This window comes from Vanellus vanellus (assembly GCF_965231255.1).
Source record: "Vanellus vanellus genome assembly, chromosome: 2".
NCBI classification, from domain to species: domain Eukaryota; kingdom Metazoa; phylum Chordata; class Aves; order Charadriiformes; family Charadriidae; genus Vanellus; species Vanellus vanellus.
The window spans coordinates 139,078,154-139,105,494 of record NC_138906.1 but is presented as its reverse complement, the minus strand read 5'-3'; the positions used below and the strand labels follow the sequence as shown (position 1 = coordinate 139,105,494).

Here is a 27,341-nt window from a genome sequence, read left to right as displayed (position 1 = left end):
CTTTTATCAGTTTCTCTCTGTCTCTAAAATTATAAAAGGTCACTAAAATTACAAATCCTTACATTACTATTAAGTAAATTAAGATATTATTTAAATAACTGAATCATGATATATAACCTGAAAATTAGGTTTTTCATGTAAGTCTTGTGAATCAGTCCTCCGAGCCAGGTTGGGTGCACAGGCTGTCTCTGGTGGGGTTTTCCACAGGCTGGTCCCAGGACACCTCAGCTTGACTTCTGCTGAATTTAATGGGAATCTGATCATGAAATCCACATGACAGCGAGTTTAGCTAGCTGTCCATGAACACTATAAATAATGCTACTTAGCTTCTGAAACTAAAAAAGGGTGTTAACAGTGCTCCTGAAGCCGTAGTTAATGTTTTGTAACAAATATTCAGACAGCTTCAGCCCGTTCCCTGGCAGAATAGCATACACCACTGGTGCCACATCCTGGCAGTGGAAAGTACTGGCTAAGCTGAATGAAAGAAACCGATCCTTCATCGAACCATCCCAAAGCAAATGAATTCACCGTTCCTGGGCCCAAGGGGGTCACGCGGTGTCTGCCAGACAGAGACCTATGTCTGCTGATCTTACTTCAAAACTACTGTCACAAGGTGGCTTGATTCCCTTCTCCTCAGTCAAACCTGAGCTGTGACAAATTGCTGTTCCTGGTTTTGGCGGTCTCAGCCGGGCTTTCTGATCAGGCTGCGTAGGTGGCCCTCCTCTGGGACAGAAGAAGTGGGTTTCTACAGCCATCTCTCCCAGGCCCAGCACGTGCACCGGACGTCCCACAGGAGCTGTAGCCCTCCAGATGTACAGAAGCCGCTCCATCACGCCAAGGCCGCACCTAACCTCCGAGGAGAAGACATGCATCAGATGTAGGGCAATAAATGGGTTCGTATATGCATCTGACTCTGCAACAAAATATAAGTAGAGGAAAACTAGCTATACATAATGCTACAGAAAGAGGAAAACTCCTCCCTGCATGTTAGGGAGTCTGTTTCCTCCTGGAACGAAACCTTCTGTTTTAAACAAAGCTGCAATGTTTTGTTTTAAACTACTGCAAACAAAGTCTGTGTTGATTTCACCAAGATAATACCACGTCTGTATTCAGTCAGGTGTTCCCACATCTTAAAACTTACCCCTCACCCTTTAGTGCCAATGTATAAAACTTTATTTTTATACTTTGACCTTTGTAATGCCCCATTTGTGGAAGGCCTACGCAGTTTATCAGCGTGATATAGCCCATTAAAGAAATACTGGAAGTGGCATGTAGTACTTCCTTTGGTCAAAAATACATTAATTTATTAAACATAGAGTTTGAAAGTGACCACTGAGGTAATTTCCTAACATCTAGAGAAGAGTAAAAGGAACAAACCAGTATACCAGCATTCATTTTATTTTAAAATAAATTAACACAATTTTTTTAGGATTCGTAATAAACACTACTATTTCTACAGAGTAAATCTGCATTTAAGAAGTACTGAACATGTGTAACTCTGACTCAAACTCCCAAATGTCATTTTCCACTGTTTGAGATGCCTGTATCAACCAATTGTACTGATATACCAGGTGCTGGCAAGAGGAAGTCAGCATTTAAAGCTGTTAAACACAGAAAAAATATATTTGCAATCCATGAAAACTTAAATTCATTATCAGACACTAGGAAAATAGCTAGGTAATGGAAGAACACATCCCATCACACTCAGAGTCATTGAAGACAACCAAATGGAGGACAGAAATTTATGTCACTTTTAAGGCACAGAGCTAACAGACCATTAAATCACAGCATCATAATTTGTACAACTACAGCAATAAACATAAACTTACCTTAAATATAAAAGCTGTTTTGTAGAATTTTTGTTTGACAGGCTATAAGCTTTCTTTTTTGTAGCTCTTTCTTCATTGGGAGATGACCTCTAGAGGTTTGGTTGAAAAAAATTGTATTAACAATGTGATCTTATTTCTTAATAAACCGGCAGCGCATATTATCCAGGCATATTATATTATTCAAGGCCTTAACGTGAAATAGTAGGAATGCTTACACAGGGAACGATGGTGTGTGTGGCGCAGGCTAAAGGTGGAGCAAAGAGGATTCTCCCTTCCCAGCTACAACACTCGGAGCACAGCAGCGCCGTGCACCGAGCCAAAGGGCCTTTGAGAGCCCTGAGCTGGTGCCATCCTAAGCCAGAACGTCCACATGGCCAGGTTGCAGGAAATACGAGGACCCGGGTGCTTTACAGCCCTAGCAATGCCTCGGTGGGCTCAAGTTAAATTAGTCCTGCTGTGTTCTTACACAGCTGATCCATTGGATTGCGCAGCTTCCAGCCTTTAAGGCAGGTGGATCACCTGGGTCATTCAGGACCCTCAGCTTCACTTTCTTCTGCTGTCTAAACACCCTGCAGGGACGTTAATCCCTTTTAATTTAGGTTGATTTACAAGGCTTTTCAAGCACCCCCAGATCCTTGTGCTATTGAAACACAACTGCTCTGCCAGAGCAAAGCAGAAATTTAGGTAAATGAAAGGTAAGGATTTCTTATGCGCCTTAAATGTGGCTCCCTTCTACACAAACTTGAAGGTCCATCCAACAGCAGAGAAGACCTAAAATCATCTGCTTGGGCAGCACCAACGAGGCCAGGATTTCTGGCCTTTACCACTTCTTGCTTTCAGTGGTAGGCGAAATGTGTTAATTTAAATCTTCCCCCACTGCTGTGGGAACTTTGTGAGAGAAGGTTAAATAAACATTTTTCAAAATAATTCAGACGGCATTAATCAAGCCTCAGCATGCAGACTATGTAGATGACCTCTCAGAGCCTCTTCTGGGGTTATTTTCTGTAACCTGCGATTCTTTCAGGTTGTTGCCTTACAGAGTCCGATTGGTGCTGCTACAAACCCTCACATCTTCCCGTGCTTTTTTTTTTACTGTCACATTTTTTGTAATGGAAACAGAATCCATTGCATAACCTGGTGACAGAAAATTGATTCAGCTGAAACCTTCAAAACCGCAGAGAGATCTTGGAATATAGCATTCAAAAGAACACCTTCCATCATAGCCAAACATGTTCCTTTTGCTTCAGGTGAGGTTTTAATATAATGGTGTATTTGTAGCTAGTAGAGAGAGTGGGGTCACACAGTGTTGCTGAAAACATCAGCTTTAAATCACGAATACCGAGCTATTTAAGTACTTCTGAAAAAGGTGCTCAATAATTTCTTTATCGGGAGGAATCAACGGATAATAGCCACCTCCCTGATTCAGAGAGCTATAACAAGACCTAACTTCACAGACTGCATCAAAGCAGATTTCACAGGATTAGTCTGGGCTGTTCTTCAGATGCAACGTTGATGTCCCTCTGGACAGATTATTTATCACAATATAATACAGCTGATTCATAGGTACTGAATACAAACAGCTATGCTGATGTAAAGGATGTTGCAAAGCTAATAATGATAGCTATGAATCCTAGTTTACCATCACTGCTCTGCAAGCATGTAATTCATTTCAGGAAGGTGAGAAAGCTATTAGAAAGTAGCATAATGTGACTCATTCTGTCAGCCAGTACAAATAGCGTAGGAGAATCAGAGTTTGCCAGCACCTCTCCTGGTTTCGAATGTCTCTGAACAGTGCTTCTCTTCCCCTTCAGGTTACGTAGGTGTCTTGCTGCCTGTTCCTTAGTTACCTATAAGAGAAAACCTGGTTACCTGTGAGAGAAACTATCTATTATTTTGTTTGTGATAGAAAGTTTTGGTTCTTTTGGCTAGTATTTTACTAGTTCGTAGCAGAGGGACCAAACTTGAAAGCCGTTTCACTACTGAAAAAAACAACAAAACAAAACAAAACAAACCACCCCACACCTGACTCACCTGCTGAGGATTTAGCCAAAGGAACAGTAAAGAGAACTAAATCCCTCAGATAATACTCAGAATGAACGATTTCCCCAGCTTCAGGTGCACGTTTTAATGTACCTTCTGGTCTGAAACTGCCCTCTATTCAGATTACAATTAAAAGGCAGAAAATCCACCTTCTTAAAGTGAGCAGAAGTGGATTAAGGCAGAGGCACTATAGATCTGCTGAGGAGTTTACAAAAATCTGCAGATCACACTCAACAGTGCCAAACTGTCTGAGTTTCTCTTCCTACCCTGTGTCATACACTATGACCCATACTGTACTTTTCACTGGGAAGCATCCCTCAAAATACTTGTCTCTTCTGGATTAGTCTGCACTTCTAGGCAAAGTAGAAACACAGTAATACTAAATCACAGTCTCAGTTTCCATAAGAGAAAATATTTCTAGCCTGCATGAAGGCAAAAAAATATTGAATGTGTGAGTCCAGCATAATAAATACCTATGTGAATATGCCTGAAACCATAATTTTCATCTGAACAGTGAAGACCAGTATTGTCCAAAGGAGTAAGAAGGATATAAAGAAAAGCGAACCCCTGTGTCTTTTGCCTTAAAAAGCCCACTCCTGTGCAGTCTGCTAAATTCTGAGCTCACAACTCCTACTAAGGTGTTCGAAATCTTGCACATGGACCACAGAAATAGTGAAAAATAGCACATACAGTCTTCCATAGTGTCCCACAATCCTTAGCTGGAAATCAGCCCCAGGCTGTCCTCCCCCATCAAGAGATCACAGAAAGATAGATTTCTCTTGCTATTTTAAAAGGGCTTTGTCAGTTCTTAGACAATGAAAATAATAGTCAGACAGGAGGAGAAGAAATGATGGTAGGTGATAACATTCCATAATAAAATGTGTGAAATTAAATTTAAATTAATTTTAGTATATTCATTTTAGGTAAGAAATAATTATTTCCAGTGGTTAAAAAATTCTTCCACATTTCTGACACAATAGCTATTAAATCTTTTCAGAAAAAGTCAGTAGACTTTTAAAGCTATAATATAAGATGCCTTTACCTTAGGAAGTATATTCAGTCTCAAATAGAACCTGTAAATGGATTTTTCTTATCATCCGTGAAGAAGTGTAAACTTAATCTGGTTGCTGGTTCTTTATCTCAATTCCTTTTTAATTGACATTCTGCTTAAACTAATGAAAAACCACCCTCTCTAAAGTCACTGCCATTAGTACCTTATTCTGGCCTTGTCAGGAATGACTGACAGAGAGGTGAAGCTTAAACACTGATAGTCGGAAATCTTTCTGTTAATCCAAAGTCAGTAAAATCTTCAGACTCTTCAGACTGAACATATAGCTACTATTCTTTGTAACTAACTTCAAGAGGATTTGAAATGGTAGATAACGTGATTCAATAAGACCTTGGTACACTCTTAAAACTCCACTTAAAAAGCCTCACTGGGTTATTAGATATTGTGATTTATTCCAGAAAATGCTTTCAAAGAAAGCTCAGGAAAAAAAGCCAAGAAAGCTCTATATTTGAAACGTAATCTTTCCTACTTTCCTGTAGTTCAAGTTCCCAATTCTCCTTCAATACAGCTGTTAGTCAGAACCCAGATACTGCAGATAAAACCACGACTGAGAGGAAGCGAGGACTAGCCACACGAGCCCGACCTACAAGTCTCTCTCAATTCCCTCGTCCTATGGCAAATGTATGTTTGCTGAACAGAAACGCAACTTGGTGACACAGGGCATTATACCTGCCAGAAGCATATTATTCAGTTTCCACTACCTCATCATTACTCTATTGGACCATTGGGTTGGAGGAAAATTTTCCAGTGAAACAAGGCTAGGGTAGAAGAATCGTCCCTTCTAATGACATCCAAGAGTTTTCAAGTTCTTGGACAAAATATTTCTTGTTTTCAAATTTTGGGGACAAGAAGTACAAAAGACTTGGTTTAATTCTTCATATTAAGGTTTTAATTTGGGCAGAAAAAAAAACCATTTTGAGTTGTAATATAGCCATTCTCTAACCAACTCTATTCATCATTTAACTAAATAAGTTCAACATTGTTAATAAATTAAATACTAGCTGAGCAGATTAGCATTTTTATTTTGTTGAAAGTCCTATGAGTGTTTACGTGCATTTAGGTTTTCTATATGAATATTTTGCTTTTCAAGCCATCCTGGGCTTGTTTTGCTGTAATCATTTGAGCTACAACTATCAATGTACTTCTTGGAAACCAGGGCTGTAATTCATTCTTGTCAGAAACAGATGGCTGAGAAAATGAAAGCAACAACAGCAGTGAAAGACAAGGCCACCTGGGTCCATCAAGCTGATGAGAAAAGCCTGTGAAGCTAATGCCAGTGGTATCTGGAGCCAACACAAGTAGGCTTTCAAAATAAGAGCTAGGAATCAGTCAATAATAAATAAAAAAAAAATAAAAAAAAAAAAAAAGAGAAAACCCCTATGAAGCTATAGGGGAAGCAGTCCTGGGAATTTCAGGCCGAGACAGCATCATGAAACATCCCAATTTTGAACTGAATTTAAAGGTGGAAAAAAATGGACAGTCAAGCACTAAGCCGTGGGGTTTGTCTGGGACCACACTTCTGAGTAAGGTCAACTCAGTCTGATATTTTCACAGCAGAATACAGTTAAACAGAAATTAAAACTCCTGTTAAACTGCTCAGTCTCCCTCTCCCGACAACGCGGGATGATTTCTCCACTCCAGAGATCCTTTAAGTATTTCATGAACCATCGTAGAGCATTCCCTGAAAACAATCAGGTAGCCACATAAAGTTAAACTTCCTCCCTCTTTTGCTGCTTCAAGCTCCTGAACTGACTGCCACTACTTCTGCCAGACCAGCTCCCTGTTTCTAGGCTATGTTGGAAGAAACTGAATAACCTAGAATTTGCAATGAATGCAGGTAACAGCAAGACTTCTTTTCTTCTCGCCTGAGGTCCTATTGCCATCTCCTGCACTTGCCCTCAGAGCTGAGAATGAAGCACAGCTGGGCCAGCAGCACCCTTCAGTGATGGTCCAGGCTTTATTTCTCCCAGAGCTGCTGTGCAGCACCAGTAAGGACCAGTTAGCATTCTGTAAAGTTTCTCCCTTTTTAACAACTTCAATTTTGCCAGCTGCTTCTTTATATTCTTTCTGGTTTATTGTGATTTATGGACTTCTCTAGATCTACAGGTACCTCCTGCCATACAGAACCGAGTGCTAAGTTGAACTGGGCAAAAGAAAGCCATTAATAATGAAGTAAAATTTAAAATTACTCTGCTTTAACCATGGTAATGCCCCATGCATGGAGCTGACCTACCACTGGAAACAAGTGCTACTTTCTACGAAGTTCTGCACCAAAAGCAGAAGAGTATAAGTTCTAGTGATTCCTCTAAGGAACATTAACAGTATTAGGTACTTTCATGTCATTTACACTTCCCCTTGATTACATCTATGGGTGACCCCTGAAGTCAGATATCATGATGTACAAGACCTAATCCATGCATTTTCTCATTGGCCTCTCTGAGAAAGAAAAGCCGCACATATACAGAGCATAAATTGTTACAGAAAATTAAGCCACCAAGCTGGCCTAAATAACTACACACAATGGATGAAGTAAAGGTGTTTGGCTGAAAAAAATACTTCGGAGTTTGGTGCTTTCTCTTTTCACCTACCTATAAAATCACATGAATTCACGGGGAAATTGGTTGATCAGCCCTTGTTACTGCTGTTATTTCTGCTTACAGATATAACACGTGGCGTGATGCCGAGGGGCATATATGCATAGCAACCTATGGAGACTTGAGTCCCTGTGCTGCACTTAGCAAAATTCACACGGATGCCCATATTTCACATGCAAACAATAACTCTGTGAGACTTAAAGGTGCAGTACTTTGGAAAGATGTGGAGGTACAATCATAAACCACAATATTTATTAGAGTGGAACAAAAGCTTTGTTCAAATAGAATTGCTAGTCATAGGTTGCAGTAGCAGTTATCTGTAACTGCAGCCACTTTGAGCTTTTGGGTTTTATTTAAAAAGCTTAATTGGAATTTTTATTACTCCCAATTAAGCTTTTTAATTAAAAAGAAAGTTGAAAGAGGCTGGAGGCAAGTATTGCTGAAACACATATCTGCATAGACTCTGAGGGGAAAAAAAGGGAGTTTTGTAAAATTGCAACTGTCAGCCAGCTGCAGCTTTCAGTAACGCTTACTGCTGATCCCATTTACCTTGCCAGTGGCACACTGCAAATGCAGATACACACATCTAATTGGAAAAACAGGCTTTCAGCTTTAAATAGCACTATAAGAATATGAATCCTGCTTCATTCCTGCGAAGGACACACCACGCGAGTAAAAAATCCTACCTACTCCTCCATCTCCGCTTTATTTATTTCATTAGCAATTTGAGCCTGGTAGATACTTTCCTTTGCCAAGACCAGGGTAGATTCACCACATAATGAATTTAACAACATTCCAGCAGACATGGGATTACCTGCACATTTCTCTCCAGACCTCTACGTGTACAAACAGGACCGATAGATAACATGTTCATAAAACAGGGCCCCATCTAGCCCTGCCTTATGCAACCCAATCAATATTTTGGGCCCAACATTTATTTCAACTTTTCCTTCAAACTCAGCTATTCCACGTAGCCTTTAATACTTTATTTGGATTAAGGAAAAAGCACTGGTTTAAAGGCAGGGTTGAGAACTATTACGGAGAGATCTGCAACACTCAGCTGGCAAAGCAGAGAATCAGAAACCTCCACATATCCAGACAACTGGAACTTTTTTTAGATTATTAATATTTCGCACCAAATCTTAAAAAATGAAATGTCATTCATTCTTGCACATTAACTTCTCCACTCTTTGGAAACAAAAGTACTTCATACTTAGCCCTGCTTGAGGTTTGTTCATAGAGTAAGATAATATTCTAACAAACAGGGATGTTGGATTAGCCCTTGGAATTTCCTCTATTGTTTCTAGACAATATCCGGTGAAACTATTTCCAAAATATACCCAGTGACAAAGAATTTATTTGGTTTTAATAGATACATTATCAAAGCGCAGCACAGTTAGACAATGGGTTCTTAGTGAACTGATTTTGAAAGTGCAATTTCAGATATGTTTCCCAGATACAAATCTCAACAGAGCTGCTTTTTACCCTGCCTTTGCCTTAAGTAAAAATCTTATTGTCAATTGCTCTTAGAGAATAGATGTGCTTTGCATAGGGCTTAGAGGACAAAGTTGTAGAAGCAAATGAAGATTAGTATTGTATGCTTTTTTTTTTTTACATAGTTAAAGTGTGAAAAGTGAAGGGATTATCCAACCTGCAAGCTGAAACATTTTTCTCATGAGAAAGAGGAATTTAATTCCACAGAAAATTAAGTATTCAAGAAAGGCTGATTTCCTTCTTGTTACTGTAGCTGAAGTTGTGCTTTGAGCAAAGACTAGAAGGTGAAGTGAGGGGGTAAACATGTATTTTTTTTCTTAGAATGACATAAAACGAAAATTTAGGGGTGTTCATTTCCTTAGATACAGTCCAGACAGTGTTTTGATATTTTTAATAGAAATTATAAATCATGCTGCCTAACTCTTGAAACAGATAATAGAGTCATCTGAGTACATAAATCTAATAACTTTTATGTCTTCTGTGTTCTTTATCTTTCCATCTCTTCAATACTTAATTCTGAATATTTGCCCATTTGTTTGTACATCAAGGTCATTACCAAACAGCTTACTAATTTAAAGGGAGTATGCTTCACAGATATTGGTTGTTTGAAGACCAGGGATTAAGTTATAATGCTTCAGGTCTAAAAATCTTAGGACTGATCTTACTTACGTCAGAGAGCACTGACGTAAAACTCCATACAACACGGTTAGCCATCAAAAGCTTTGTACTGAAAATAGACTGTATTTTTTTCTCTCTCTGTGACTTCTTAAGCCAAAATTTCCGAGGACTGGCAACACAGAGGGTTTCTTCTAGCCCGTGAACTGCCATGCTAGAAAGGGCACAACTGGCACCTCCCACACTGTGAATTGCGAATGATGGTGAATTTTGCAGGCTGCTCGCCCCAAGGTCCCCACGGAAGCCGTAAGAGAAAGCAGCCACCTCTAAGCACTGTTCTCCTTTGCTTTCTTGCTCGCACACATAAATTCCAAAGGCAAAAAAAAGGGGGAGCTTTGGCTCCACCTCCCAAGCATAAATTCGTATAGCTGATCTATAGGGTGAGCCCCATAGAGGAAATGAGTTCTGCTACTGGTCTACACCGGGGATAGATATCTACACTCTGTTTGATCCTGGAGCTGTACAGCTGTAATACTGACTATAATTCAGGAGAGACTATGATACAGCAATTTACACTAAATGTTTAATAGTAGCCATTCCAGACTACGTAAAGATGCCAGTCATTTTATAGATTCTAATCTTTTAAAAAAAGAGACCAACACATAGCATTGTTTCTCCATTTTCAGTGCTTCATTAACAAGATTTTCTTTAAAAAAACACTGCTGGCAACACTGTAAATACATTTACTCTGATTCATCAGTGAGCCCTGGGATATTTTTTCATGTTTATGGATATGCTTTTATGTATTTTCCCATGAATATGTCTCTTAGATATAGGCTGGTAACATTTTTATATGAATCATTAAATATATTTTAGCAGGGATTACGATGAGTTTATTTGTTTCCATATAGTAACGAGGTTATGCTGTTTGTTTTGCAAAATGTTACTATTACTTGCTGAGAATCTGCTGGGGCCATACTGATAAGATGGGGATAAAGGTTTCAAAGCCGATTTCATTTGCTTTAAATGGGTTGTGTCATCTGGTGTATACCAGCAAATGTCTTTAGCAAGTGAGAAACCAAGGCAAATAAATCGGGCATAAATCTAAATCACTGGCTTTATTGTAAGGAGAATTGCATTATTTTCTCTGAGAAACTTGGTAGAATTTTTTCTTTAAGAAGTTATCCCTCCTGCAGGGTGTGATACTGGCTGCAGGGGTGATACCAGCATGGCTCCAGCACCATTAAGGAGTGGCTGGAGGGATGCTCTCCTCTGCTCCAACCAAATGAGTCTGGCTCCGACCTAAATACATAACTTTGGATCACATTCAGAATGCATCTTGATACAGCGGGGGGAGGAAGAAAGGGAAAAAACCCACCTTATTTGAATGAGTCTACATTTTTCCTTTCTTCTTACCAGGTTGACTATAAATGTCTGCCTTGCCTAATCTTTCAATCAGTCAATCTCAGTCAGGGAAGTCAGGGCATTTAAGAGCTGCTGCGGTTCCGAGTAATTACCTGAACAAAAGACCGTCTGGGATTGGACTAACTATTGGCTCATCTGTATTCAGCAGTGTTTTTCGGATCATGAAAGGAGAAACCTGGAAAGTACAAGGGAGGAGACGCAAAGAACAAGACAAATGAAAAGGGAAAAAATATACTGTAAATGTACACACCTTAAGAAAAAAAAAGGTAGACGTGTTTTTGTTGTTTGATCAAAGCAAAGCTTTCTGTAAGAATACAGAAGTTGCAGAAAAAAATAATTAAGAAGGCTTTTCGGCTTCAGCATTAAATTTCTGCTAAAAGTAAGAAATAAGGAGACAACAGACATTTTACCTACAAATAGCCAAACACTTATTTGGGCTATCTGACACCCAGAGTTAGCTGCTATTTCAAATCATCATGGAAACTTAATCTTTGGTCTCCCACATAACTCTCCTGATCAACAAGCCATTTAATAAACAGCATCTTTGATGATGCTGCCTAAACAGATTTTAAGTCTACAGAAGCCCAAATGTCCAAAAAGCAGTTGAGTTCCTCAGAAGCGAGGCGTTCTGCAGAATAGGAGGCTATCAGCCCAGTGAGTAACGTAAAACTTGCCCGCAGTTGGAATGACTATCAAAGCAGCAGTGATATCACCTGTGCACTCCTGGCAGATATCACAGATGCTTTATACATGCACGATATGCAAAGAGGTCAAAATTCTTTAAGACAGACAAAGCCAGGTTCCTAGCAATAAAAAATATTTTTTTAATAATAGCCATAAGAAAAGGAAGAGCAACGATGGTGACCCACAGCCCCTCTCACAGTACATGGTATAGAATAAAGCCAAAAGGATATTGGCAGCTTCATGGAAACTCTGACAGCAACCTTTGGAGAAAAAGCAATTGGATGAGAATGAACATGGGCAGAACCTATTAATAGCTGCAAAACAGGAACTTTCCTAGAAATCACCTGTGGTACTCAGGAAAGCACCATGCTAAAGACCTTTCTTTTGCTGAATGTGCTTTATATTTCTGTAACTATAGCAATGAGTAACTTATTTGGAAATTCTCAAAAATCTTCATGAATTTCTAAACACAGATTTAGAGCCGTATGCTTTAAAATCCTTCATCGTTATCTCCACCTGTGGGGCCTGAAGATTGTATTATATCATATTATTTTAGCGCCCAAACCAAGAGATTATCAGTCTTAACTGCCAGGAGAAATTGCTGCCCATAACAGAGCAAAACAAGTGGTTCCCCTATGGCTTTGAAAACATGGGGTGCTGTGGAGGCTGCGCACTCCTTTCATGTTATAGTATGTGTGTCTTAAAATACTTTAAAAAGTATGTGTGTCTATAAAATGAATAAATATTTGCTGCAAGCTAAAAAGATTTCTGCTGGCTGTGGAGTTACTTTGATACTGTAGTTTTAAAGATTCTTCTTTTCACAGTAACACGCACATTACTTTTCCTGCCTTCGTTTTAAATCCTCCCAAAAACTATGACTATGAAGTGTTTATGCAGATCCACTGACACCTTGAGTTTGGGTTTGCATTTCCAAAACAACCCTGATTTACTAGGAAGAAGCAATACAGGATGCGAATCAGGAAAAACATTCCTCTTACTGTAGTAGATAAATATCCCAAGAAGCAGGACGAACATAGGACAGACTACTGCAGTACCTTAATCACAGCAAAACAGAGAGGGACCTGTATTCTGAATGACAGACAGAATAGCCAGTGCAGGGACGTGATGTGCCGTGTTCAGTGCTGTGAACAAATCAGAGTATGCAGGATTTGGAGGATTCTAGCATAGGATGAGATTGTAAAGGAGAGCCTTCAAAAGCAGTAAACTGGGACCAAAAAAAAGATACTATCTTTTTCTTGATTTCTCCTGTAAAAACTGAGAGATAATAGTTTCCTTAGAGTCAGTCACTGAAATCATTGGAAATGTAAGCATGACCCTCTACCTCCACCCGACCCCAGAGAATTACAGATCTATACCAGTTGTGGCATATTCCAGTGTAAAAATATGTCAGTCGAGAAATCTGTAGCTTTAAAGGACGGCGCTAGATTCACCCCTGCTGGCACAGAGGGTTGCAAATAATTTGAATAATTGCTGCAGAGAGCAGATGGTAGAAAAACTCCATTAGAAGAGTTCCAAATATAGCTTAATTCAGCAAGTGGAGCGAGAAAAGTAGAGAAAAAGTTTAACAGAAATCTGACATCATCATCATCAAATTAATATTAATAATAAATAGTAAAATAATAATAACAAGAACACAACTGAATGTAAAATGGATGGGAAAAAAGGATACCAAAATTGCTATTTGGGGCTATTGAGCTCTAATGGATGCCACCAGACAGGAGCAGTCCGGTTTGCATCACCACCATTTCTGAGAGTAACGGTACAGGTAGATACCATCAGTCTGGTGCCACATCATATTATTTCTGGCTTTGGCCAGAGCACTGAATCAAAGGGATCTCCTGAGTTTCCCAACTCTTTCCTGTCTTTGCACATCATTATCGGACGCTTGGGTGCCTCTCAAGGATGAGAAATACTCAGCTCTTTGCAATGCAGTAACCTCCTGGTTCAATGTCTTGCCCCGGGGCAAAGACCCATGAAACTCAGGGTTGAACGGAGTTGCTCATCTTTACGGTCCTCTTCTTCCAATGGCAGAACTGCAAGACGGCATGCCCTGCGATGCCTGGGAATCCTAGACGGGTCACAACAGCAGAAATGGGTCACAGAATCAGTGCTATAAAATAATAAATCACCAAAGCTGCAGTTCTCAGGTGGAACTTTGCTGTTGTAAAATCAGGGATCTGAAATTGAGTGAACCTTGCTGAATGCCCTTCCTCAACACCGCTGTGAACATTCTTCATATTCGACAGATTAATAAATCTTGGTAAGCAAGCAGAACAACTCACGTCTGAGAAGGACGCCATAAATACATTTTGATACAGGTGATAAAAATATACTGCATGATGAAGAGTAATTTGGTTAAATTCTTTATGGACTAGTGATGACTAATTTGAACTTCTTTCCGCTGCTCTAAAAACAAATATGAAAGAGAGATACATAGTTTAGTCAATTCATTAATCACCTCATATGATCTTCGATCTTCAAAAGAAGCACAAATCAGATCCAAATGTGGCATAGGAAGCTGGAAGTGGCTAAAATATGTGGCATTTTGCAAAAGTAAAAGTCAACAAACAAGGCTTTGTACAAAGAAAAAAAGAGAAAGACATAAAATGATACAAAATCCATGTTTTTTGAAGGTCAACTCAAATTCTGGGGTTCACCATCCTAAGTATAATATCACATAAAACTTTAAACTTTAAAATAGCTCATTACAATTTACATTGCAGCCTGGTTTAGGTACTTTAAAGCCAATAATGGGAATAATGGGTGTACATACATTTGGAGGAAAATAAAAATCAATAAATCAGAAATGTTGCCAACTACATCAGAGAACATTTGAACCTTCTACTTATATCTGCAAAATTTAAGTCGGACTCACAGCTTTCCACCCAGACATGCAAATTACAGTATTTATAGTAGCAAACCTGCCTTATTTGCATTTGTTTCTCTTTGGAAGTAATAACTTTGCACATGTAGCATTTTCATTTGTGTAACAAATAGTATGGCACAAGGCAACCTTTTAGAGGTTTTGCACTACAAGAGCCGTGCATATGCACTACCACAGCACATACTCACTACCATCTCTTGCCTTATTAAGGTTTTTAAGATCCACAGACAAAAAACAGCAGAAAACAATAAAGGCTAAAAAAAATCCAAGGCTTTTCTGTATTTCCTTAAGCACTGAAGGAGGCTTAAAGAAGATCAAGCACTTCAAATACTGCAACCTGCTTCACTGGAAATATTTCTAATCAAATCAAACATGAACAGAATAAAATTACATGAAGTCTATGATAAAGACTGCTAGATTTCAGTGAGTGGTCTGCTACAGCTTCTCTAGTTTCTCTTTTGTAAATGTCACTATTAGCTGCAAAAGTAGCTCAATTAGAAAAAAAATATATTTTCTGAGAGAAAAAAAATTGACAGTGACTGCTTAAAGCTGAAGATACTCATATTTTACAAAGGAAGTGCATTGCAAAATATGCTTACTGTACTGAAAACGTAAGTATAAGCCCCAAGACAACGGTGAAGGGAACATCTGAATATGAAATACTGTGGTAACAAGACTGGAAAACGTGGCCAGTGTTTGAGTTTGTAGTGAAACAGCTGGAATGATCTGGCAGCAAAGTGCCCACCAGAACCAGCTGGAAGGATACCGCAAGGAAAGAAACCCTCTGGTGCACCTGCAGAAATAGACACTATAAATTGGCTGACAGGTATTTTACAGCCTTCCCCTTCTAGATGTAGCATAAACAAAGGGAGAAAAGATGACAAATGGAAAAAGGGAGGGCATAGGATCACAAATGCCCATTCCCGATCAGCCCGGAGAGCGAACTGCAAACATACAGCTATCCCAACGATTCCAGCACTTGTTTCCGCAAGGACTCAGATTTATTCTTGGCGCTGGCAAAAGCAGCCGGGTGCACCAGTCAGGAGCACAAGACGGCATTTTGACGCACGTTTGTGAAGCAGGCTGATTTTAACTTTGCGCTTTCTTGGCGTCCCTCTGCCGAGCCGTCTCCTTGCTATGCATTGCCACCTGCAGGACAGCCAGCTACGGCAAACAGCGCTGCCGCTTATCCCCAGAAAAAGGCAGTTTTTAACTATTATTTGGTTTCATGAAGCAGTTAAAATCAAGAAACCAAGTGCACATACATTTCTGTGACCATAAACGTGTATATATGCGGCCAAGAAGAGTCAGCGCTGTCACCCTCCCAGCCTAAAGAGCCACGGAGGGTGAATGTTTAAGGTCAATACAACTTCCCAGTCTGTGGCGTTGCTGCAGTTGATGAGTCCCAGGCAAAGCTAGGTAAATAAACCATTTTAGAAATTAAAGTTCTTGCTTTCATTTAATGACTGTGAAAGGGGAGAGAGGAAGAGGAGATATTTGCACTTCGAGACAGACACGGGAAATGCAGGATTTAAAGGAAATACTGCGCTAGTCGGCTTTCAAAAAGTCTGATTCCCCAGGATGACCTAATTAACTCTGCCAAACAGCCGCATGCCACCCAGAGACACCAGATACCTTTTCAGTGCTCGGTTAAGACAGGGGGAAGGAGAACGGGTGAATACAAAAATGTACTTGATGATATACCCTGTGGAATCCTGGCCCTACTGATCACCAAGGCAAAGCTTTCACTGATCCATACGACTATCCTGTTATATCCGCAGTCTGGATATAATGAGTATGTAAGATTTTTTTCCTAATTGAGGCTTTGTAAATGTCAAGGGCAAAAATGAAACTCGCAGAAAGCAACTCCAACAGTTTCATGCTGCACACGGGGTGAAAGCGCTGCCTTCTGAGGATGTGCTGGATGAAACCAGCAGCACTTTCCTTGTTACAAGAAGGAACTATCTGCAGACATTCTCCAGAGAACTGCTCCTTTCAGCTAACTATTGTTAAAGACTGGAAACAGAAGGAGGTTTAATACAACCCATTCAAACAAGGAGGAAGTTGAGCTTCAAGGAGTAGACATGAGACAGAGTCTCAGCTGAGCTGAATAAGCCATGAGCACTGTACGGCAAGGAACCGTCCCACTGTCCCAGGGAGCACAGCACTGCTGGGGTTCGAGAAGGGAGGCAGTGCTGTCTGGTGTGCTCTGGTGTGCACAGCCAGGTCTTGTTCCTGATGAAAGACCAGAGGTATCTCACATCCACTACCATCATCACCACCAATTGGTAAAAAAAAAAACCTAGCAAAAGGGGACCAGAAAGCTACAAACTGCACTGTGCAACTGCCCAACTGTAAACTGCAGTTGTGCAACGCTGATGCAAAAAAGGCGTTTGCAAGTCTGGGATGTACAGGTGTGGTTGCAGGTCAACAGACGCGAAGGTGGCAATTTAGGAAATTAAGTTCAGCAGAAATCAACAAGACTGATAAACACAGTATACAAGGAGAGAGTATAGCGCAATGGGACTGGCTTCATTTCAAACAGAGAAGAGGCATAATGATAGTATGTAAAATATTGTCATAAACATGACAGTCATTGTTTTCTGTGTACCCTCTGTATACAAGAAATTGGCAACACCGGTAAAAATGAAGATCTATGCAAGGTACAGGGAAAATCTGTCTGTTTATAAGGGGAGTTAAGTCCTGAAGCAGCTGGGGAAGTTAAGAAATCCTTGTGTTCAGAGGTTTTTAAGAACAGATGAAGCGTTATTTGGACTCTTGCCATTTTGACTTGTTCTTATAGTCCTAGCTCAAGAGATTCAATGATATCACAGATTTCTCTTGCTTATTTCTTATCAGTATCTCTAGTCATGGGCAGATTAAAAAACCATGACCATAATGCAACTATAAATGGAATACAGAAGGACAGAAAGAGAACAGACATACATTATTTCTTTTTCACATTTCATGAAGTCAAAGCTATTTCCACAACTTCAACTTTGACTCATGATTTTTAACACTGAGAGACTAACCGCACAGGAATCAAGACAAATAACAAGGATGAAGAGCAAGAAATACTCAACAATTTTTTTAATAGGCAAACATACATGAAACTAAGACATGTGCACTAGTAAGCATGTGTAGTATTTTTACATCTGTATATTTCAAATCCGAGTAAGGCAGTAATGTACTTTTATGAATTCTCAAGGACATCCGGAGAACTAGATACAACTTAATACAATCATATATCTTGAAATAGACAATTTTATAGAAAACATAAGATTTACTCACAAGATGAAATGCTAGCAAAGGTACCAAAAATAAGAACCACAACACATCACGGTTCATCATCAGCCCACAGATGTGTTCTGCATTGGAGGCCTTAAGTTTCACATGACTACAGAAAACAGATGTGCCACATGTTTAAATCATGAAATCCAGCATTTTGTGCTATTGGGAAAGCTCAGACAGTGGGCTTCAGGCTATTGGAAAGGTACTAGGAATTATCTGAATATGAACTACTATATTGTATAAAACTTGCCACAATTTATGCCCAGAAATGGGGAAAGAACACTGAAAGTGGTGAATCAAGAAACAGTTAAATCTAGCAAAACATTAGTAAGTGATTTATGTACGAAGTCTTTATCAACAATAGGTACTTTGGACATTTTACCTTCAATGCAAATTTTGTGTTCTGATATGTCTGCCTGGGTCAAGGCTCTGACTCAAACTAGCCCTTTTTTCTTTGAAAGTAAAAATTCATTTTTTACAGAGTCAAGTGATCTGCAAATCAGATGTATACTTTAAGCAAGTCATTTAAATTGCCTGTAAAGACAATGAAAATAGATAGGCATTTGCAGGCACCAGTTCATCTTACCTTAAATTATTACATTATGGTTAATTTTAATATTATACCAAGATGATCTGTGTCCTGGAAGGGCTTACTGGTCTGCTTAGGTTATAGAAGCACCACAACCATGAAGGTTCCAGTTCCAACCCATCCCTGCTCCTACACAGATAGTTGGTTGAAATGCCAAAAATTTTCTGTGTATTTGTTTCTTGGACCTGAGCAACAGAACAATTAGAACAAGAGGAAATGGCTTCAAGTTGCACCAAGGGAAGTTTAGATTGGATATTAGGAAGAATTTCTTTACTGAAAGGGTCATCAGGCATTGGAAAGTGTTACCCAGGGCAGTGGTGGAGTCCCCATCCCTAGAGGTATTTAAGGGTTGTATAGATATAGTGCTCAGGGACATGGTTTAGTGGAGGGCTTGTTAGTGTTAGGTTAATGATTGGCCTAGATGATCTTACAGGTCTTTTCCAATCTAGGAGATTCTGTGATTCTGTAATAGCGTGGGGCATTTAGACATCCTGAGAGGCAATTGCTTTCCCTTCAGGAACATCACAGCCTCTTCATTGCTTTCTTATAGAACTGGGTATTCAGAAAATAGAAATGTATTTCTGATTTGCAAACTGATTATTTGGGCCTGATATAGCGATGCGTACTCAAATGCCTTAGTGCCACTTGAGACACACTAGAGTATCCAACAAATCCCTGCAGAGCTGGTAATATATTTCATAAGACCTCTGTGAGACCCATTCCCTTCTGGAAGCTGCTGGAGAGATCCCCTCGGATAGCTCAGACAGCACTAGATGTTCATGCATGAGCAAACGAATCAAGCCCAAGGACTTCAAGCCAAATGTAGACTTTAGCCCTCCCGACTTATCCACCAGTCTGAAATGTTCAGACCATAAGAGGAGATGCTGACATAAACAGCTCTGTAACTCCTTGTTAAATCCTCTGGCGGAGCAGGAACAGGCATGAAAAAGGGTCAGGAATGGTGGAGGCAAGGCAGCATCGCTTGGCTCCAGGGACAAGCAGCACAGAATTTGTTGCTTTGGGTAGAAATACACAGTCTGAATGACAAAACACAACATAGCATGGACCTCCTTCTGTGAAGCCTCTTGAGGATAATAATGTGATCACCTTTCGCTCATTATTATAAACAGGTTATTACACAGCCCTGACTTCTCTAACCTCTATAGCAGTATTACTCCACTAGGAAAATAATAACCCAGTGGTAAATTATATTATTATTACAAATAGTGTGAGAAATTGTGGATAACCAGAAAGGTTAATCCCTGTTTAATCTTCAGTTGCTGTGCTAGTGTGGTATAAATCTGACGGTAAATGGGGGGCAGGTGAGCAGAACAGAGCCCTTGTCTCCTACACACAATACATAGTCATCTGAAAGTTTGCCTCTTACTTGCACTATAATTTCTCATAAAAGGCTTGTGAACTAACAATAATTGGAAAATAACTACTAAAAAGAATGGCATTTATCTGCCCTTTCTGGCATGTTTCCTTTGGATGTAAGAGCCTGGGGACAGAAAGGAATACTGCAGCTGAAATGCACAAACCATTTGTTTTCAGTACAGGAAAAAGGTTCCTCAAGGGGTGACTAAAATACTCAAAGGACGTATCTTCTATATGTCCAAACAACCCTTAGATAACTCTGTCCATAGAACTGCAACAGCAGGTAAGGAAGCTACTGAAAACAAATATTTATTCTCTGCAAGGTATTTTTTGTCCCTCCCTGCTGCCAATATTATTCTTATGACACCAGACTGCATAATTTGACATTTCAAATGTATGGCACTATGACAATGATATATGAGGAAACATTTACAGAGCCTGGCACAAGAAGCAAAATTAATACTGAAAAGTAAATGACTTGCTTAGATTGGCTGCTGTTTCTCAGTTTGCAGGGTAAATATGCAGTGTAACAGTTAGACCTGGGAACACAAATAATTGATAGCTTTCAAGCAGTGACTGTAGATATTTACAGCCTACCTGCTTAACTACCTGTTTTCTGCCAGCACCAATGTTGTTTTCCTGCAGGCATGTCTGGCTGTATGACCAAATGTGGCTAAAAATAATCATACAATATGAATTCATTATGTTATTTATGTAAAGAAATTATCTCTAAGATTTCAAAGAGAAAAGGTTGCAAAAACACAACTGAAGAAAACAGCCCATGGAGGTCACTCAAGAGAAATTCCAAAAAATGGAAATTAATAGAGTAGTGCTCCCTATCCAAAGTATTTGGTCTTCTTCTGGACAATTTTTAAAACAGTTTGTGAAAGGAAAATTAATAAACATACTGATTTTTTTTCTGCTAGGCTCCCTTCCCCCTCCACGCTCCCCCTCCCTTGGGTAGCACCTCCTCCTGATTCAGGACACATCCTCACGCTCAGTTTGCCTTAACTTCAATCATCTTAAAAGAGTTTTCCTGAAGGTCAAGAAGAAACAAAAAGCATATATCAACATGAAGGGAAGAGGAATAATCTAAGCGTGGGTGCCAAGAAGGAATCAGAAAGAAACCAATCATGTCCTGGGTAGCAAAAGAAGGACAGAGAAAAAAAAAAAAATAAAAAAGCATTGCTCTCTAAATTCCAGCCCCGCAACCAATTATTTGGCTATAATATAAATTTGCAGAATAGATTATGCAAAAATTATGAAACCACCAGTAATATGTCCAATGATCTCATCACAGCTAACGTTAGTACAAGGAATGCTTGGGTCTACATTTTCACGTGAGTAGCTAAAATGGATAGCTGTGTTGTCAAGGACTATGGGTCTTTCCCAGATCTGTCTTCTAGGGTGACAAGACAAAAGCAAGACTCCCATGGCCTTGAGCACTGCTATATTAGCTTTTTGAAGGTGATAAAAGGTCTGTAATCTCCACAGAGTGCAGCTGACTCAGCACCACTGCAACACATTGCTGTCTCATACAATCACAGCTAGGACTTGGAAATGGCTAGAAGGTTATCAGCCAAGATCTTCCTAATGTAAGGTCAAGTCTCAATATACCTCCAGCCTTCTGGATCTACAATTCCATTTGTTCAAAGGTGTTAGTATATATACTTGGTTGTAAGAAGCTTTGAGAAGCTTTTGTTCATGTATGACTCTGAATGCAGATTTCTCCAAGTGAAGGAGGTCAGAAAGCAAGGACTGCATACCCTGTTCCTATTTGGCTCAATCCCAAATTAACAAAATCCTGATGTCCAGTCTCAGGGCCAATGTTAATTTATGTTACTCTTCATTATGTTAAGTTTTTCATTAGTTAAAGAAAAAAATGCCACTGGGATAAACAAATTTTTATCATTCTGTAGACACTCAGCTCTGCCATCAAGTATCAGACTGGGTTTTGAAATTTTGATAACAAAGAAAATAACCCTTCCTTTAAATCAGGTCTTTTAATGTCCCTTAGTAAGTTCTATAAGGTCTTAATTTATATTTTTAGCAACTGTTAAAGAGCTCATTAACTGATCAGTTCATTACATAATGACGATAATATAATTTATTTCTAAAGTGGAAACTGGAAACAGTAAATCTCAGCCACAAGTTCCTATTAAGCCCTAATCTTGAAAATGAAACCACATGGAAAAATACTGGGTTTAGGTAAAGGAGAGGAAAAACAAAGTTAGTTTATATTCCAGAGAGGAACACAGCTACTTCACCTGGTCCTGTGTTGAAAGGCCTTTGGTGAAGTCTCTACACAAAGTCTTTTTCCTCCTGTAAGAGAAATGATCAATAAACATCAATTTGCTCTAGAAAAAATTCTCTGTCTATAAGCAATTTCTCACTAAGTTGACAACCCTTTTTTTAAAGTCCCAATTCAGAGCTATTATGCTGCATTTTGGTGAGAGCTGTGTCCTCCAGGAACGCTTTCAAAGTCTCTCACCTACAAGTTGCATCTAGGGCTGGCACTGAAGAGATTTAGGTTGGTAGTAAAGGCTAGTGTCCCCAGTTAGGTTCTGCAGCATGGATGGCTCCAATGAGTGCCTGCCCCAGTCCTTTACTGAGACTATGCGTCAAGACAGTATCCGTTCTCTTCTTAACTCAGACAACTTCCACATCAGCTTATCAGCAGGACAGATTCCAGCTCAGAAGCTTGAGACTGACATGTCTTTTGAGATAATCAAGAGAAGCAGATGAATAAATGCATTATTTATGTTTATTTTTGCCAGATTGACAGTGTTTGGCATTGAAAAATAGAATTGTTGTGGGAGGGAAAAACAAGACTGGCTTTCCTTTGCTTTTAAAATCCTATGCTGTCTTGTTGGACCTCATCAGGAGTTATAATACTTTAGACTAAAAAGACTATCCCAGACAAATAAGATTAATAAGTAATAATGCCAATTATGCACCTATCTGGACCAAATAGTGAGACTGAAACAATTACACTGTTTTACATTATTATACAAGAATATATTTATAAATGCTGTCACTCAATGTGTGACAGTTCCCATCACAGTCTTTTCCAGAGCCAAGTAGCACCATGTTCAATCTGGCACTCATGCCGCCCAACAGCAGAGTCATATACAGCCATATACAGTACAGAGAAAGAAGTACAGAGAAAGAGAATGAAAAAGGGATCTCCTCAAGACAGGAAGAGGATAAATTTGGGAGAGAATGAGAACATGGACCAAGATAGCGTATACTGCATGACTTATCCTAAAAAAAAAATGTTATTAACTCAAATATAAAGTTTTGATACAAAATTGTGTGGTGTAAGTTAAGAGCTTGTATTTTGCTGAGGGATAGATCATCTCAGCATATCTCTTCTGAACACAGAAAGCAAAACCAGCAGTCAGCAACAGAAGAAATTAGTACTGTTTACCTTGAAAGAATCCAGAAGTTGCCAGTAGAAGAGTAATGTGCTCCCATTCCTAGCTCTGAAATAAGAAGAAAACACTGCAGTTTCCAAGGTAATATTGAGGGCCTAATATTTTGCACGTCTTTTGCAATCAATCATTTCCTTAAAATAATGCAAAATAAGTACCTAAGTGAATATAGGCAAAACTGTACACTTGGAATAGTAACAATTAATAGCTTTCATCATAATCTGAAAGAATAATAAACTCTTTTAACAACAGACATGAAGTAAGACTGATTTGTTCAGCATAACTTGCTTGATGCTGTTAAAGCCAAGCTGCATGAAAGAAAAGATAGATTTATGTATTCTTCAGTATGAAAAACGTCCAAAAGTATTGGGGAAAAAAGCTATGTTCAGTCACACAGGAAGATGATTCACCATCCAGCCCTTGTAGTCACTGAAGTCAGACACATTCATTACCCATTATGTTAAGGAATTTTATTTTTTCCCCTTTTGGTGAATAAGCACTGAATTACCCATATCACTGGGCCATCTCACTAAATGCAGTGGCTGCTGCTCACTGAAATAACCATAAAAAGTTTATCTGTGAGGGATTCCAGACATTTAAATATATGGAAGCTGCCTCTGCTAATAACAGAGATTTATATTCCGTTTGGAGAGGAGTGTACACAAATTCTAAGAATCACCAGTCGATACCACAAGCAAATATACATACTCAGTGAATGCTTGTGGTTTAAGACTCTCCCTTTCTGAGAAGAGAAGCATTTAGCAATCTTCAGGGGCAGGGTCAATGAAAATGTGAAATCACTAGATGGGGACTTAATAATGTTCTAAATCCTCAAGACCCCATGTTCTACATGGATTGGATTTTGAATTGATAGCAAGAGCTGTTCTAAACATCAAATTTACTATTTTTATGTAAAATTTAATTTCACTTTTTCTCTAGCTTCACTTTATTCTTATCAACTTTCTTCTTTTAGCCAATTTACTCACCAACAGTAGAATGCAACCAGTAAGCTGGATTTTTACCAGTCTATGTCTTTGGACGTAGCTAGCTTGATGGTACCTATGTACTATTGTGTTTCTGTTATGAAATCTACTTAAAATAAATAATTATCACTCAATTAAAATGTAGCGCTGCCATCACCGAACTGTATACTCCACTATGCCACAGAAAGATCTGCTTATTAATGTATCTGTGGAGCTTGAGAATAAACCAATTTACATTTCATGGGTGTTATAGAACTGTACAAAGGAATCCTCCAAGCTATTATATAAGAGGTTTTTCATTTATTATATTTGCTACTTAGATATGGAGTTAACTGCATAAGTGTTTGCAGAAACATGGAAAATGAGGCAGGTTTAGTCATTCTATTAAAAATAATGGAATAAGAACCAATTATTGTAATCAAATTTGACCCATTTAGGATTTTCAATAATTGGATGTACAATTGACTATATCTCTTGTTCTATTTTTGAACAAAAATTTACTAATCATGTGTGTTTGAGCTTTGATAAACATAGCCAAGAAATACACCCACCAGTTCAAAGTTTTTTCAATTGTCCTTCACATTTTTCGCCAACTATTCTCAATTTCTAAGTGGTTTTTATTCTGCTCTGCTTAAAACCAGAGCTCTACGGCACCAGTCCAAAGCATGCTGGGACACCTGCACAGGCAGTGGTCAGGGCAGGCTTTCCACAGCTCAGTGGTTGCTGGCTGACCAAATTGAAATCAGAGCTAACTCATTTAACCTGACCTCAGAGCATTTGGGAAAAGAAATCACCTAAAAGCCTAGACAAAGTCATAACAGTTTAGCTCTTAATGTTTTCCTTTTTCCTCCTGACAAAAAAAAAAAAAAAAGTCCAGACATCTAACAAATTTTATACATCTATTCAAAGTGTATAAATCTTACAAATCCAGAAAGTATCCACAAATATTGAAATGACACTATCCACACAAAATTGCTTTGATAATAGATTAGGAAAAAGTAATTTCTGTGTGGTCGAAAAATTAATACATGCTGATGTTTTTGTCCACTGATTTACAAAATGAAGTACTCGATATAAATACAAGAAGCTCCAGAATCAGGTTGGTGCATCATTATTCACATTGCCCTACACTTGGAGAATTACATGGAGCTTTTTGCTGCCATTGGCACCACAGTGTAGCAACTGAATGCAGTGTTTGATTATTGTACAAGAAAAAGGTACTTCACATTTTCCTATCATTTTAATATAGTTTGATTAACGTCAATAAGCTATAAAGTCGTGTATTCAGTGTTTTCAAAAACAGCAGAAAAAGCATGCCCAAATAATTCACCCATTTGCTTGGTAAGTGGAACAAGGACGGGCTATAGAGGCAGGTCAGATCTTCACAAAGCGAATCTCAGTCCAGACTCAGTCCTGAGCGGGCTGCTAATTAAGCTGCTGTTTGCTTTGGCCTTCAGACAGTTTAAGGCCAGGTAGCAGAAAAGTAGATTTCAGTCATTTGTCAGACTCCTGTGTTGAACTTCATCAGTTGTGAATTTAGCACATTTCAAAAATAACTCAATCATTTCCACTCAGTCAGATTTTGTCATCCTTTATTTCAGTGGAACTGCGTGCCAAGTAAATGACTCCATCATACGCAGTATCTTTCTCCTCACAACTCATGTACAGTCTGAAGACAAAAAGAACATTAACAGTCAAGCCATGAATACCACGTCTCGGCTTTTACCTCACTGGTGCAATAAATACATAACAGGGACTACGACAATAGCTAAATATAGTTAAAAAAATAAAAATGCTTAGGAGTTTACCTTTATTTTAAACCTTTTCATCTTGTCCTACTCTACTGAATATCTTGCATACTTTTAGAATGCAGGCACAGATGAAGAGACCCATAATTGTTCTCCAGATATGACTTCTACACAACTGCCTTTGGTTAATCGTAGTGAGGTGCCTGTATACAGCATGCTGCCTCTGCCAAACTGAGCTGCAGCTGGTCTTAAAGAGGAAAAATGCTGTGCAGGAATCTCAGATAATTATAAGAGAGCAGCAATTTTAATTCTGAGCATATTGAAAAAATTACAGCAGAAAAAAATGACCTAAACAAAAGGCAAGACTAAAGAAAGTATTCATATCAAAATGTGTTAAGTATAATTAGAAGTTTATATGGAATAAACGTACAGCATGATATAAGAATGATAATACTCACTTTCCTGTTTCATAATCTGCTTTTTCTGCCCTCTAGGAATCTGCCTGTCCTCTGGTAATAATGTCATTTTCCTCAGCGTTTCCCAAAAATCAGCTCTCAAAAAATGTTTGAAAAGGGTCTGTTTGGTAGCCAAAGCTGAACAGAACCAGCACACCATGGCTCCCACCTGGTCCGTACACCCACGATCACTTCAGGGTATACCTTGCAGATGCATGACCACGTACCCATTCCAATTCAGTAGCCTGAAACTGTCACTCTGCCACAGCCAGGGTGTGCACCAAACTCGGGAACTCTGAAGAATTCGGTTCAACAGCCCAGACATGGTCTAGGGGGGTATTTCAAGTCATTGATGCTTCTAGCTCCTAAAACAACTTTTGAGTTTACTTTAATCAAGCTTCTGAGGAAAATGCACTTTATAGTGCTCTCTTTGAACTAATGGATTTAATGTAACTTTAATCTGCAAAAACTGACCAAGAAAAGCCCTGTTTTCCTTTTCTTTTCCTTTTATTCCTTGGTGTTGTGAATAAGTGGGGGTTTTTTAATTGGCCCGGTCTCAAGATAAATTTAACCCTTCAACAATGCTCCTCACAAATTAGCTATGGTGACAAAATCAGCATGTATTGCATGCATTAGAATTATACTGAACTTTCTGAATGAAAAGGAGACATTTTAAGGTCCTTTTTGATTCACATGTACATTCACTGAAAAAAAAAAAAAAAGAAAAAATACTCTGTGTGCACTGCTGCTATCTATTGGAAATTAAAGAGAAAGACATTTGTTATATATATGGTTAGATTTGGAGTCAA

At 38.9% G+C, this 27,341-nt stretch overlaps 1 protein-coding gene across 1 annotated transcript in view; it reads right to left on the bottom strand.

The window, feature by feature from the left end:
• Positions 1-548: 548 nt before the first annotated feature.
• The window catches only part of LOC309686532 (uncharacterized protein), a gene marked incomplete at its 3' end in the record, with an annotated part of 30,592 nt that continues 3,799 nt past the window's right edge, over positions 549-27,341 (bottom strand). The window contains exons 2-6 of the mRNA XM_082499240.1: positions 23,343-23,397; positions 22,180-22,234; positions 3,593-3,676; positions 1,830-1,918; positions 549-846 (exon numbers count right to left, since the gene is read on the bottom strand). Of these exons, the coding sequence (XP_082355366.1) occupies positions 549-846; positions 1,830-1,918; positions 3,593-3,676; positions 22,180-22,234; positions 23,343-23,397 (581 nt within the window). The remainder of the gene's footprint in view (positions 847-1,829; positions 1,919-3,592; positions 3,677-22,179; positions 22,235-23,342; positions 23,398-27,341) is intronic.